The sequence below is a fragment of the Glycine max genome, chromosome 16 (assembly GCF_000004515.6).
Source record: "Glycine max cultivar Williams 82 chromosome 16, Glycine_max_v4.0, whole genome shotgun sequence".
NCBI classification, from domain to species: domain Eukaryota; kingdom Viridiplantae; phylum Streptophyta; class Magnoliopsida; order Fabales; family Fabaceae; genus Glycine; species Glycine max.
The window spans coordinates 37,853,372-37,868,332 of NC_038252.2; the positions used below are offsets into that span (position 1 = coordinate 37,853,372).

A 14,961-nucleotide genomic window follows, 5' to 3' on the forward strand; every position below is an offset into this window, starting at 1 on the left:
TCTTTGTGTATTACTTATGAGACGGTTTGTTAGCCAAAACGTTTGCATCAATCGCAGGTGTAAGAGGTTTGTCCAATCCCTCCAACTCCAATTCTCTAACGGAAAACACTTTCCCATCTTCCCCCACCTTATATTCTCTTCCAGTGTCTCTTTCTACTATCCCTTGACTTTATTGTTAGTTTCTTATCTCCTCTCTTATCTCTATTATTCCTCTCTCTTATAGCTCTAATATTCTTTACTCATCATAGCTTAGGGAAAGGAAGATATATAGTTCAAACACAAGAGGGAGAAAACCAAAAGAGTAGAGGGAAAAAGTATACCCTATTCTTGAATTAGGGTTCTTTTTTCTTCTTTTCGTTCTTTGTGTTTTAGCTTATAGATAGGGAGAGATAATATGTGCAGTAGAGGCCATTGGAGGCCAGCTGAGGATGAGAAACTTCGAGAATTGGTGGAACACTATGGACCTCATAATTGGAACGCCATAGCCGAGAAGCTCCGAGGAAGATCAGGTGAAACGATCATCATGTCATATTATTATTTTCTTATTTTGCTTGCAACAACCTTTTATCCATTCAAATCAAATAACTATTTTATTAGAAAATATTGTGGTAACGATCGAGCTAATATGAAAAGGTTAGCACCACCTAACTCCTTTAACTTTGTTGTAGTCACTGTGATAATAGTTAAATTCTATTAATTATATTTATTTAATAATTGCTTTATAGTGTCAAATTTCTTTGGAACTACACATATGGGGGGTATGAATAAAATTTTGGGATAAATGATGTTTCTCTCTAACATAAGAAAAGCTTTTGATTTTGCTCTACTTGATAAATCCATTAGGGTTACAGGAAAGGCAGTACTCTGAAGAAAAATATAGCAACTAATTATGTACTAAACTAATAATTTAAGTGGCTAATATAATAGCAAACATTGAAGATTTTACTAACTCGTTAATTAGCTTTTCTATGGTTTGATTAAAAGATCGATCCATAGAAATATAAAGATTTCTTATACTACTATATAAAAATCTAATATCAAATATTAAAGCATAACAAGTGAATAAAGTACCATGAATTTGTAAGTTTGTGAAGTTTAACTGTGATAACATATATAATTAAGCTAAATTAACAAGAACTGTGTTGTGCAGGGAAAAGCTGTAGGTTGAGATGGTTCAATCAATTGGACCCAAGAATAAACAGAAATCCTTTCACAGAGGAAGAAGAAGAGCGTCTTCTAGCTTCACACCGGATTCATGGTAATAGATGGGCTGTAATTGCAAGACACTTCCCAGGTCGAACTGATAACGCAGTAAAGAATCATTGGCATGTGATGATGGCAAGGATTCGGAGAGAAAGGTCTAAAATTAATAATCCAAAACTGCAGCCACTTTTTGCTCCAAACTTGAAGGATGACCTTGAGGCCATCCCTTCTTTTGTTGAGAAGTATTATGAAAAGTACAGCCACCCTTGTGTCACACTCACACATAGCTCTTTTCAATTTCCCGGCAAGAAGTTTTACTTTCAAGATCCAAGTTCTGCTGGTTCCACTGTGCCTCCAGGTATATGCATTCCATGCTTTCTAGGTACAACTTCATTCAATAACTAATTGCATTATATATATATATATATATATATATATATATATATATATATATATATATATATATATATATATTAAGTTTAGTCTCATTAATATAGTTTTTTTGTCCGGTAAAAATGAAACAGTCAATATGTTTATTATTATTATTAGGATGTGTTTCATTAAATTAGTTTATAAGTTAACTAAAAACTTAAGAGCTATAAGTCAAGAGAGTTGAAAAATTAAAATGCTTATAAGATAAAATTGATTAAATTGAAAATGTTTGGTGAGATTGACTAATAACATAAATGATAAATTTAAAATGACATACAAGATGACAAAAGAATATAAAAAGAGATTTTTATATTAAAATGATAAATTCTGGTTAAGGAATAAATAAATAGAAGTTTATGTTAAAAATTACAATTGAGTTATATTAAAAATACAAGAATATACTATTGCGCTTTCAAATAAGTTTAATGAATATATACTAATAGTACTATAAAATAATTTTACATTATTATTTAATCATAAATTAATAATTATTTGTATGATTTTTAAAATAATTATTATAAAAATCAACCACCATATTTTACATAATATAATTTATGATTAAACTATAGTGTAAAACTATTTTATTTCAGGAAATGATAACTCTTTTTCACTTCTAATAAAAAAAAAACTTTTTTATTTTTAATTTTCTAAATATTGTCTTTACGATGCTAGCTAGTTAGCATTATACTCCAATTGTGTATTGGGCACCAATCATTTTTTTTCTTTATCGGCAAAGAAATTAAAATCCTTAATATATATAACTGGGTACAAGGAATAGCCTATAGTTTACAAAAGCCTTTAAATAAACTATGTTCCCATCCAATCCATTATTTGGCCAATGGATGATATGAGAGTTAATAATGAAAATTTTTGTTTGATAATATTCCAGGCAAGAGTCAATCAGTAGAGTTCTACGATTTTCTTCAAGTAAATACCGATTCCAATGAAAGTGAAGTGACAGACAATGCAAGAAGAGACGACGAGGAAGTAAGTCAAGATGCTGTGGGACAGAAGAATAAGGACAATGGTGTTCCATTCATTGATTTTTTGTCTACTGGAGGCTGCTAACATATATATAATTGCTATAGTACAACCTCAATTACTTCCAATATTGATCAATTGATCGAGTCTGACTAGAGCACAAAATCTCGACCTACGTACTAGATCCATTCATGTAACTACCTAGCTACTGCATTCACAAAACAGTAACGTATTTAAGGACATATACATGTACATTTATAACATGTAAAAACACTGCTTCTAAGAAGCTCCATGCATCAAAAATCAAAACGTGCATTGCATCTTGTAAACTGAAGAAAATTAGAAATATGTTATAGATGTTTGGATCTTTCAAGATTCTATGTTCTATAATCCACTTGGATTAGGAAGATCGATTAACGATTATGTGGGATCGGGTACTATTTACATTATTGTTGTTAATTGCTCTAGCCAGGTTGTAGGTAGAGACTGATAGATTTGACAGCAAATGGCGTGTGTGACTGAGAGAGAGAGTACACAATTTGATGAGTTGTGAATTTTATTTGGAAAATAATATTGGGACATCCAAAATGCTAGTTGACCCTTAATTAGTTAATGAGAGAGATAATTAAAAGAGAAAAATAAATAAATATTATAGGTGATATATGATATGATAGGAAAAGAGCCATCGAGAAATTATGGGTGTTAAATAGGAGTTTGAAAAATTAAGTTTTCAAATATTATGATAGTTTATTTTATATTACCTTCATCATGATCAAGTTCTTATTTCAAATAATGGACAAGTATATACACCACCGAGTGCATATATCATTTGATGCGAAAGTCATCATAAATGCAGAGTTATAACCGTTAATGAAAGAGGGGGTGCCACTGTTATGTGAGAAATTACAAAATTAATAAATAATATAACAATATAGGGATTAAAAATGGCATAGGAGTTTTTAAGATTCTAAAATATGAACAATATTTAAGTTATGAAGTTTTGTGTAGGGTGAAAAAAAAAAGGAAATGCATATGTAATTAAAATAAATCTCAGGAGAATATTGTAATTTACTCTAAAGTTATTGATGTTTAATTATTTTTAGAAGAATATTAATATTAGGTGTAAACAGCGACTAATTAATATTTAAATACACTTCATTGATAAAATATGGGGCATAAAATAATTGTCTTACTATTTCAAATAAGTCGGACAGGTAAAAATATTAACCAGTTACAGCGAAAGGCATGAAATAAGCTCTTAGTTTGACACCACATAAAAGACACAGGTCAGAATGAGAAATAAGGGCATTGCTAGCTGCCCTACACATACAGTATTGCCTTGGTCCCTACAATGTGAGTGGCTTTTTTGGATTTTCTAGAAATAGCTTTTCCTAATGTATAGGGCCGAAACAAATTTTTGTTGCAATATTGAGGGTGCAAAAAAAATACAATACAATAGAAGTATAATTCTTCTATATATTGTCATACTTTTATTATATATATATATATATATATATATATATATATATATATATATATATATATATATATATATATATATTGTGTTGAATTTTAAAGTTTTGAGTCCTTCAATAATTACCCCAAAAATATTTCATAGTCTTAGAAAAAGAAGCAATTAATTATGCAGCAATCAACATTAACATGCAGGACAACTCAGATGCTAAAAATAAAATATGTTTGTACTTCTAAATCTTCGCTTATGCAAAACACCACCAGAAATATAGAGTCATGTAGAAGATACTGAATTCCAAATAATCATGTCAAATTCAGCATGGCTTGTTATCTGAAACACAATGAGCAGTGACTGAAAAATACTTGAAAAGTAAATTAAGCATACAACAGTACATTGTGAAGAAAAAGGATAGTTACTTTTTAAGTCTAAAAAATGATTGACCATTATGAGCTTTACAATATCAAAATGACAGCATGATTGTGAGAAAGAGTACAGTACATTCCTCTTACAACAGGCTTCTAGCAATCATTTCATGATAAAGTTTCTCAGCCAATGTATTCACATCTTTTTCTGAAATAGCACCGATAATTATTTTGTAAGTTACAACATGAGGGATGCAACCACCACCTTCCATTTTTTACCGTATGTCTAAAGCTTCACCAAACAAGCCCTCTTTACAAACTCACTGATCATAACACAGTATATGTGAAGATATTATACTACTATAAGTGACAACATTAGGAGAAATCCCCTTGACAGCCATTTCAAAATATAAATCATAGGCCTCCGGAACAAGTTTATCTTTGCAAAGGCTATTAATGATTGTGTTGTTGTAAGTTACACCGCTCTTCCATCTCTCTCAACAACTTCAAGGCAGCTCTTGTTTCTCCAACTTTGCATAACACATTGATCAAATCAAAGTCCTGTAACTAACTTGATCCAGTTGAAATCCTTCGGTTGCCACATTGTCATGAAAGTGTAGTGCTTTCTTGACCTCAACAGTGAGACAGAAACCATTCATGAGTGTGTTGAAGGATATGATGTCTGCGATAACCCATCTTGAGAAAAGGCAAAGGTTAGTTGAGGAGGATGATCAAAGTAACAATGCTAGGAAAAAATTCCCCTGAATTCCAATTGCTTTGGAAGTGGGTTAATGCTTCATCTTGACAAGGGATCCTAAAATCTGATTAAATTGAATTGTTGATTGAATGAGAGAAGGGCATCATGAGGATTGTCAAAGAGTGGGGGCTGAGACTAAGCTTTAGATGTATGCCGGTGTAGGAAATATTAGTAATTTATACAAGTATTATCATTACTGTTCACTCTTTAATTATTGATGTTTGAGATTTAATGTACACAAATTAAGAAGCATTTAGTAAGCATAAGATATAATATATTTAGTCTACAATTCTTTTGTTTCAGATGTAATTGTAATTTGTTGTTTGTTAAAGTACTTTTAAATTTAGTACATTATTTCTCATAAAGATCAAATCTAGTTATTTTAAAGACATATATATGAAAAAACATAAATAGGTTTGAAATAAAATTAGATAGTGATACTGATAGCAAAGTGTATGGTACACAAGATTTAAGGTCAATGAAGAACGGAACAATGCGTACTACAAGAGCTGCAAAGCAAACAGGAAAACGATGATTATCTGGACGTTTCTTTATATTATATATATATATATAAAATCTATGGACATCATCAGTATGTCGTCTCAACTCTTCTTTTGCGAATTGTTTCTCAACAGCTTTGTTAGATTTGGCTTGTAGTTTGAACGTGTGCATAGCAACGAAATTTTAAGTTAATATAATTAAAATTAATTTAAGGTGGTTAAAAATTAATTAATTTAAAATTAAAATTTTTTGTATGACTTTAAAGTCATATACCCTTTTACAACTTCAAATTACTAATTTAAAAAAAATTAAACGACTTCAAAACCATCAATTATTTTATGACTTCAAATAAAAAAAAAGTTATAAAAGAAAAACAAAATATCCATCTTTTTACAACTTCATTATCAGAAGTTGTGAATCATACTACAACTTACCCTTATTTGGGTCAATTCACAATTTGTCTCCATTTGGTAAATTAAAAAAAATAAAAATACTCCCTTTTGGTATTTTTGCCAAATTTTCCAAGCATATCTTAGATGTCTTTTAAGACTTTTTTGCTTACCAACTGCCTGGTTAAATTTGGTCTCCAGTCTGAATTGTTTATGGCAATAAAGTTTGATGCTATTTGATTAATTGAATACGTGGAGCATTTTCTGTCTCAAAATAGGTACTCGCAGGTAATATCTGATAAGATTTCCAACACTTTTAATGTAGAGATGCCCCAGATGTGTTACAATTTGGATTTGCAATAATCTTTATGGAAAACTTAAATGTTGACACCGGTAGAAAATTGACATGTTGAAGAATGTTCATAAGGACCAAAAAGTATTGCAAGAGTTTGGTTAAAGAGATGGTAGTACACAGACGTTATCCCCAAAAGCACCCTTTGCCATCTAACAAGTTGCTCTGGAAGCCAGAAACCCACCCAACCCAGCTTCCCTTATAGTACACAAAAGAACTGCAAAATTACTATAATTTTTCTACAGAATTCCCTATGAAATGAAGACAATTGCTCTAGTGGACTTGAGAGGACAAAATGCCTACTCACACTTAATGGATCGATAAATGTGGCGGACAAAGAGCAAAGCAGCACGGAATCCAACAGTTCCAAGCATTAAGAAGAAACCGTAGCATATACAGGCCATGTATCCGAAGAAAAATGAGGTCTGCATGAATCCAGACATGTCGGAGCGTGCATAGTAGTAATACAGACAGTAGGTATAGATAAATAACCCAGTTGAACCACCACATAGGAATGATCTGCAAGGGAAAATAAGAACACATAGATGAAGTGAGCTGGTCATAAACTTAACTTAAACTCAAGCCTCATTGAACTCCATGTGATCATCCATTTCCAAAATGCAAATCCAAAAAATAAAATAGATCAAAATAATATAATAGTCAACAAAATGATGTATAATGCAACAAAGCCTGCACTCTTCAGAATGCATTTCTTCCTGAAGAATGGTGGCATTAAGGTCCAGATAACAAAAACAGACATAAGACCATGAAAGCAATAATATTTATCCATGCTTGTTCATGAATCAGATACTTAACAAACCATCAATAACGAATTTTCAAATTCAGTTATCAAGTCCTAAAGTTTGAAGTAACTTGTCAAAAACAATATCTGTATTGGGAAGTTCATGCATTTTGATCCATCTATCATCATAACTTATCTTCATTGGAAAAAGTTTAAAAAAATTATCCTAGTATTTCATATCTACAGTACTTTTTTTTATCCGCAAAAATAATATTATATATTAGATAAGTTTCAGTACAAGTCGTACTGTGATGTTTACAATCACCAATGAAGTCTCCCATGTGGAGGTTTGGTTCCCTAATACAAAACTAATCATGATGGATTAAAGAACCAAAACATATCTACAGTACCTATCTAGGTTTCTCTTATCATATGAAAATTTGCATGTGTTTGGTCAAGCATTTAAGCTTATGAAAATGGCTTGTGACCACCTCCATAAACTCTGTTAACTTAAAGGTGAAATTTATCAAAATAAGTTCATGATAAGCTCTAACTTAATAAACACCTAATTAAATTGTTTTGCTCAAGCCCATCTAACAGCTAACTCAGGAATCAGTTGGCATCTCAAATTCTCAATTAAGGTTATCATCATTTAATATAAAATATAATTTCAATTTTATGTGTAAAAATAGTAACTTTTTTTAAAAATGATTATTTATTAAAAGTTAGACATTTAAACAATACTAAAGGAAGCAAAAAAAAAAAATTCAGCCCCCCTTCTATAATGTTTCTGGATCCGCCCCTGCTCATATTCACTAACCATATCCACAAGGAATTAAAAACCAAGCCATGAAAAACAAGAAAGAAATTTGTGATAAATAGTTATTTCATACCTCCACCACCACTCATGATCCTCAGCAGCAAGCTGGAAGTATGTCAATGCCACAGTGATGAAAGCAGTAACAATCAAGAGAATGATGAAGACAATGAACAGGATGCTGTAGATGGTGTAAATTCTGTGGCCCCAAACACTGGCAAATATATAGTAAAGTTCAATGTATATAGCACTGAAAGGCAAAAATCCTGCCATCGCCATCTGAGGAATTGTTCCACGATACCAAGGCAGAGGTGGAATCTCCCTTGGATATTTAGTTGTCCGAACAGGAGCTTGAAATTCAGCCTTGCTATTCTTCCCGGCAATGCCTCCCAATACAAGCAAAGGAGACGTAACAAGTGACCATATGAGAACTATAACCACAATCGTCCCAAATGGAAGAGCAGCAGTAGCTTTGTAAGCAATTGCAACAGTGTTCAGAAAGCAGAAAGTCAGAAACAGAGGTCCACAGAAAAGGCATCCAGTCAACAGCAGATTCCTAACCTGTCATAACAAAATGGCAAGAACAAAACCACTAAGCTCTGAAAACAAACGCAACATAATGAAAACAGCACCAAATAGCAGAGGAAAAAAATTCACAAGCAAATACCCAGTTTGTTCCTTCCAACTGACAATAGAATGAAGTTGCAGTGTATCCAGCAATCCCTGAAGTAAGTGCATATATGACAACAAGTGCAGTAAACAGCGCCCCTCGATTGTATGGATAAAACACACCAACAAGCGCCAATATGAATATGAACACCGTACTGCATACCACATAATCACAACTCATTCAGATAGATAAATAAACAAAGAATAAATTATCACAATTTAATTTTCCCAAAACAAGCTTCACTGATAGACACATTTCAAATAGGCCAATGCAAACTCACAGGGTAAACAACTGAGTGCCAGATCCAAGCGCAGCCGCAAACAGAGACTTAAACTTGGGGAACCTAAACACATCCCCATGGATATATTTCCACCCAGTCTCTTCCTGATCCTCTGCAGACTCCTCATCATGTGCATACCTATTCACAATTCAAACAAAAGCAACATCCATAATTCATCCCAAACAAATAAACAGCCAGCCAAGGTTTTAAAAAACGGTCTGCAACCACAATCCAGCCACGTCAAAATTTTTTAGGTCCACATCACCACAATTGTAAACACATTTATCCACAATATCAAGAATTGCAACAAATTTGTGACAGCAATTGGGGTTACATATATCAGTGATTTCCTGCAATATCAAGTATCGCAATAAAACCGTGACTGTAAACGTAGCCCAACATGAACAATTGTGACAAAATCATGACCGCAATTGTAGCTGCATTTGACTGCAATTTCGCACAATATCGAGAATTGCAACAAAACCACAAGCTCAATTGCGGTCGTACTTGTCTACAATTTCTGCAATATCAAGTATCGCAACAAAACTGCAACCACAATTCAAAACACTTGTAAACAACATTATAAGGTTCCAAATCACAAATCAGTGACCACATTTTAAAACCACCACATTCAAAAAAGAACTAATCCGACGTACTTGACAAAATCATTCTTGAGCACCCTCATCAAAATGGTGGCGAGGAACCCGGTCAAGAGCAACACCGTCACACAGGAGTTGATAATCGAGAACCAGTGGATTTCCAAATGATGCGGCAGCGATGAAGACTGCGAGTACTTGTCCATCCTCTTCTCGAATGGCGTGTTAGTCTCCTTCCACTTAACCGTGTACAAAAACTCGGCCTGAACCTCAGCATCCTCGGTGAGATCCACCAGCGCATTGGGATCGGTGCGCACATTGATCTCAATGACCCTGTCCTTGTTGTAGAAGACGTCGAAGTGAATGTGCTTATACAGGAAGTACCTATAATCACTGGGGTCCTTCCCTTCCTTGTCAACCTTCCCTATGAAGCCCCAAATAGGAAGGTCGTCGTAGTACATCTGGAAGTAGTAGTCCTTCCTCACCGCGGATCTGAACCGAGCCACGTCCTGTTTGGAGAGCTTCCTGTCGCACACGGAAACCAACTCCTTGTCGCGCTGGAACTCCAGCTTGTATGGCGCGCTAACCAAACGGTCCCCATTCAGCACCTCCCCGAGCGCCTCCTTCTTCTCTTTCAAATCACCTGGCAAGCAATCACAAATCATCAATAATTAAATGAAATCAACTGTTGCAGTTTAACTACAAGTCTCGAATGAAAGTCAACTCAAATTAAATTTTTCGTGTTCGAATCGGCTTAACCAGTTTAGTTGCCACGTGTTAGAATCAGCTTAACCAGAGATCTCGAATTCGAACAGAATTATCTCCCGTAAAAAAAAATATATCTTTGATAAAAAGGAGAGAAGCGAACCTGGTTCACAAAAGGGAAGGTCGAAGTAACGGTAGGTTTCGCTGGAGAAAGAGAAAAAAAAAAAGAAGAACGAAAACGATAAATAACAGTAGAAACTAAAGGGAATGCAATGGAATGGAGTGAGATCTGAGGTACCTAGGGTTGTGGAAGGGGCCAACTTTGTTGGCGTAGAGAGGGACGGGGTCGCCTTCTTTGTAGCGGTGATCTGAGGGATCAGATCTGACGGCGGCGAAGAAGGTGAAGAAGAAGAAGAAGAAGAAAGAGAGGTTCCTCATTGGGAAGAGGTTTGGATCTTGAAAGGCAAGGCCAGCGACGAAGAAGAGAGAAAGAGAGGAAGAAGAAGAGGGTGCGGTATGAGTGTTAATAAACGGAAGAGGGAAAGAAACAAAGAAAAGGGGTGAGTGACGTAGACTCACCGCCACACTGTAATGTTTGATGTTTTACCTCACGCTCACGCCACGGACTATTACTACTGTTTTTTTTTTCACATGTTCTCTCTTTTGAAGACAATTTTAACTTTGTTTAAGACACCATCTAACGCCAAATGTGAATGAATACTTGTTTCAAGTTTCAACAAGTATTCATGTCTTGATTTATAACCTTTTTTATAAATAAGTTTTTTTAATTGTTTGATTGATTATTTATTTTTGTTTGTTTGTTGTTTTTCGGTGAAATGGTGCTTTAACTGACGGATTTGCAAGTGAGTTTGGTACTGTCTTTACTAATTTTCTGTTTTTTTGGTTCTATTTTGACTCGCTTGCCATTTACTCAATTTGGGTGGGACTATGATTCCATTCCTTTAACTTGTTAATTTTTAATTGAATTGAATGATATTTTTTTTTACAGCAATCGAATGATACCATAACAAAGTGAGAAAATAAAGAAATCTATTTTACAAGGTTACTCTTTAAATTTACCTCCAAAGCTTGACGTGTTAGCACGTGATTGGGTATGGAAATGTGAGAGTGCGTGACATGGGAGTGGAAATCGTAGTCAAGTTCAGGGGGGCACGACCATAAACTTGATTTGAAAGTTGAAACCAGATCTGATTTTGGATCCACGTTTTGGCCAGGGATCAAGTATTTACTCCTAAAAAGGAAGAAGAATGACTGAAAAGGGATGGAAAGATACTTCCCAAAATTGGATAAATTCTTCATACCTATTTTATTTTTGACTTTCAATTATTAATTAAAAATGTAAGAAAGGCTGATGACACACTTTTTATTAACACACTTTCTTTTTTTAAAGAAAAAATTATAAATTTGATCATCATAATTGTCTTTAATTTAGATTTAGTTTCCCTTTAAATTTATTTATGGATTTAATCTCCTTTTATATCCAATCCCATAAATAATTTGGTCTCAAGCTTAAATTTAAACATTAATGGTTACAGACAAACGTTGACAGTCATGTATCACGTTTTGATTGATCCATACATTTAAATTTTTAATTATTATGGATTGTTCAAGTGGAAGGTCTTCAGGGACAATGACGTCGTTGATGCTTCAAAATAATTCAGAGGAGGAGCTATAGGCTCTGATGGAGCAGAGCAAGATGAAGAGATTGATATCAAACCACGAATAGACTCAACAATTTGAGTGAGGAAGCAAAAGCACTTGGATGATTTGGTATCGCGGGTGACTCAGCTTAGGAACGAGAACCATTAGATTCTCACATCAGTGAATCTCACTATCCAGATCAAAATAATGCCCTAGCAAAAATAAAAAATAAAAAAGGTTGTATGAAATGGTATTCGACAGTTCTCTCATATGGTTAAGTTTTAGGATGGAGTAATCGTTTTTTCTTGTAGTCAGCACAACAAGCATTGTCCTCTCTAAATATGTATTGGAATTTCAAGTTTCAAGGACGAATTTTGAATCTAGGGATATTGTTGTCAAGGGGGAAACATATATATAGATGAACATAATGAACTCCTTTTGAAATCATCTTATTTTAAAGCCACCACATAGAAATATCATGCATATATGAGTTATATATGTGGCCTGCATTTCATGCTAACTTAAAATTGTTCGGGATATCAAATAATTGGTGAGGTCCTTGTTGATGTTTAGGGGAATAGGAACAAGAAAGAAGTTATAGAGGGTGAGGTCCTTTTAGTGGTAGAAGAGCTTCTTGGTGCAAGGCATGCTTCATGGGGTGGAGGCAAACACAAAGTCACCAGCCAGCCTTAAAGGCTCTGAAAGCCCCGATGACAATCATGTTAATTGGTTACCCAGAAAACACCATAGCCCATCTTAAATACAAGAAAAGTGACATTTAAGGCTATTTTATATGAACAGAAATTGACCCCAATATCCAATACAATTAGACTGAAAAATGTTCAAAGCTTTGCCCAGGTACCTTTTTGGGCTCTTTTCGAAGGAATCGAATCGAATCACGAGTTGCAGTGGCTTTGGGATGGACCAAACCATAGTTGAACACATGTGTGATGAAACAATAACATAGGAGAACAACACTGGGAAACATTGTCACTTTGTCGTATCCGTTAGACCTTATTAATTGTTACGTATATATGTAACCGCAATTTCACCTACTACAGTACTGTTGGACCATTATAATTTTGGCCGGCGTTAAATTGCTGGAGATTGCTTTTTCATAAATAAGTTGTTTGATTTTCATAATAATACTTTTTATGTCTTAAGTCTTAAGAATAGTTTTTTTTTTTAAAAATCACAACAATAATATTTTTTTTTTATTGATTAAAAGTGTAAAAAGACTATTTTTACAATACATTCTTATTAGACTTAAACTAAAAAAATAGCATTTTGTGGAATATACTAAATATATTAACTGTTAATAACCAAAAATTAATTTAATAATTTAATTAGATTATACTGTATGTGATAGTGTAATTTTTTTTATATTACTCTTTTTTTTATAATAATTATTTTAAAAGTCATATATATAATTATTTTTAATTCATTAGCAATAACAAAGTCTTCAGAAATGATACAAGAAAGTTAAAATTATTTTTTCAAAAAATAGAGAAATCACAAAATTGGATACAAATCATACAATTCCTGCGGATAATCAAATTTTGTACAACATATTTAAAGAAACAATAATTTATTTTGTGTGTACAGTAGTCACACTGTGACCTCTTATATTCTAATTCAATCTCTATCATTAGACGGATCCTAATGAGTAAGAATTAGTAATGTATGTAGTTAGTCTTGTAAGTACAATAATATATATATATATATATATATATATATATATATATATATATATATATATATATATAAAAGAAAGCACGTATTGCATAAACCAATAATAAATAAAATTAATAAAATATAATAAAAAATATTTAAAATTGTATTATATTTGATATAACATTAAAAGAAATCTAATTGCGATCGTTAAAAAAAATAAATTTTGCTTCAAACTTCCAGACTTTGAATGATAAAATATGTTTGATTTACCAAAAAAAAAAAGAATGATTAACTAATATAAAATTTTAAATAATATAAAAGAATGATTCATTTCATGTTTGATAATAAAGGTTAAATTAACGTGCATGTTGTTGAATTATTAGTCAAAGTTTAATTATGCCTCTGAATTTATTTTTTAATTGGATTCTTGAACTGATATTTTTTTTTTAATTAGGTCCTTGTTGGATCTAATTAAAAATTAAATACAAGTTTAAGTAATCAATTTGAAAAAATAGAGCTCTAACTAAAAATAACAAATAATTTAGGAATCTAATTACAAATAAGTAAAAATTATCAACCTTTGCGCATCAGTATTCTTATATCTGTAAGTCAGTATTCTTACTTCAGCAGGTTCTAAACTCAATACACTGGCTATAGAAGTGGAAATATTAGCTTGCAGAGGTCAATATATTGGCTCGCATGGGGTTGACAATTTTTAATTAGGTCCATGAACTATGAATTTTTTTGTAATCAAGTCTGTGATTTATTTTTTAAATTGGATTCCTAAGCTTGAATTTGTTTCTTAATCAGATTCTTGTGTTTAATTGTAGGGATACAGTTAAAAAAATAACACCCATTTACGGATTCCATTGAAAACAATCATGGATCTAATTAAAATCGCCAATAGTTCAAGGATCCACAAATTTCAATTTAACCGATAATAAACAACACTGCAAAAAATAATATTTTTATTAATTTGATCAAATCCTATTGATAAAGATTTGATCTAACTATTATCTTAATTTTAAGTATTAATCTAAAAAAAATAAAAAAAATTAATCGAATAATAACTATAATTCATATTAAAACCATCATGATAAACATTTAATAAATATTAAATTAATAACACGAAAAACTTGAAGTGATAACCACAATCACAACAATGTTATATTAACCATGGTATAAAATATAAACAATGCACATAAACAATTATCACATAATTGTTTTAATTTAACCAATGATTTAATTTTGTGTTTCAACACATTGTATTAAATATTTAAAAAGAGATTTTTGTTCCTTATATCAGTCATACTTAACTTAAGATTAATTTTCATAAAAAATAACTATAGTACTAATAAAAAAAT

The 14,961-nt window shown here is 32.3% G+C and overlaps 2 protein-coding genes across 2 annotated transcripts; one reads left to right on the forward strand and one right to left on the reverse strand.

Annotated features, from left to right (window-relative positions):
* On the forward strand, positions 1 to 3,006 carry LOC100785170 (transcription factor MYB52). Its single transcript, XM_003548275.5, has 3 exons — positions 1 to 509; positions 1,151 to 1,561; positions 2,525 to 3,006. The coding sequence occupies exons 1-3, from the start codon at positions 395 to 397 to the stop codon at positions 2,701 to 2,703; spliced, it is 705 nt and encodes a 234-aa protein (XP_003548323.1). The 5' UTR covers positions 1 to 394; the 3' UTR covers positions 2,704 to 3,006.
* Positions 3,007 to 6,500: 3,494 nt separating this feature from the next.
* Positions 6,501 to 10,984, reverse strand: LOC100785709 (transmembrane 9 superfamily member 3). Its single transcript, XM_003548276.5, has 7 exons — positions 10,560 to 10,984; positions 10,425 to 10,465; positions 9,617 to 10,199; positions 8,961 to 9,098; positions 8,678 to 8,834; positions 8,087 to 8,571; positions 6,501 to 6,970 (listed from the first exon to the last, which is right to left on the reverse strand). The coding sequence occupies exons 1-7, from the start codon at positions 10,697 to 10,699 to the stop codon at positions 6,751 to 6,753; spliced, it is 1,764 nt and encodes a 587-aa protein (XP_003548324.1). The 5' UTR covers positions 10,700 to 10,984; the 3' UTR covers positions 6,501 to 6,750.
* Positions 10,985 to 14,961: the final 3,977 nt, after the last annotated feature.

What these genes read in the sequence shown, in the direction of transcription:
- LOC100785170 (XM_003548275.5), top strand. Translation starts at nt 395, where the DNA reads ATGTGCAGTAGAGGCCATTGGAGGCCAGCTGAGGATGAGAAACTTCGA. An exon ending in GAAGCTCCGAGGAAGATCAG is followed by an intron (nt 510 to 1,150) that starts GTGAAACGATCA and finishes TGTGTTGTGCAG; the next exon opens with GGAAAAGCTGTAGGTTGAGA. An exon ending in TGGTTCCACTGTGCCTCCAG is followed by an intron (nt 1,562 to 2,524) that starts GTATATGCATTC and finishes ATAATATTCCAG; the next exon opens with GCAAGAGTCAATCAGTAGAG.
- LOC100785709 (XM_003548276.5), bottom strand. Translation starts at nt 10,699, where the DNA reads ATGAGGAACCTCTCTTTCTTCTTCTTCTTCTTCTTCACCTTCTTCGCC. An exon ending in CCTTCCCTTTTGTGAACCAG is followed by an intron (nt 10,200 to 10,424) that starts GTTCGCTTCTCT and finishes ATTGCTTGCCAG; the next exon opens with GTGATTTGAAAGAGAAGAAG. An exon ending in GATCATGAGTGGTGGTGGAG is followed by an intron (nt 6,971 to 8,086) that starts GTATGAAATAAC and finishes TTTCCCTTGCAG; the next exon opens with ATCATTCCTATGTGGTGGTT.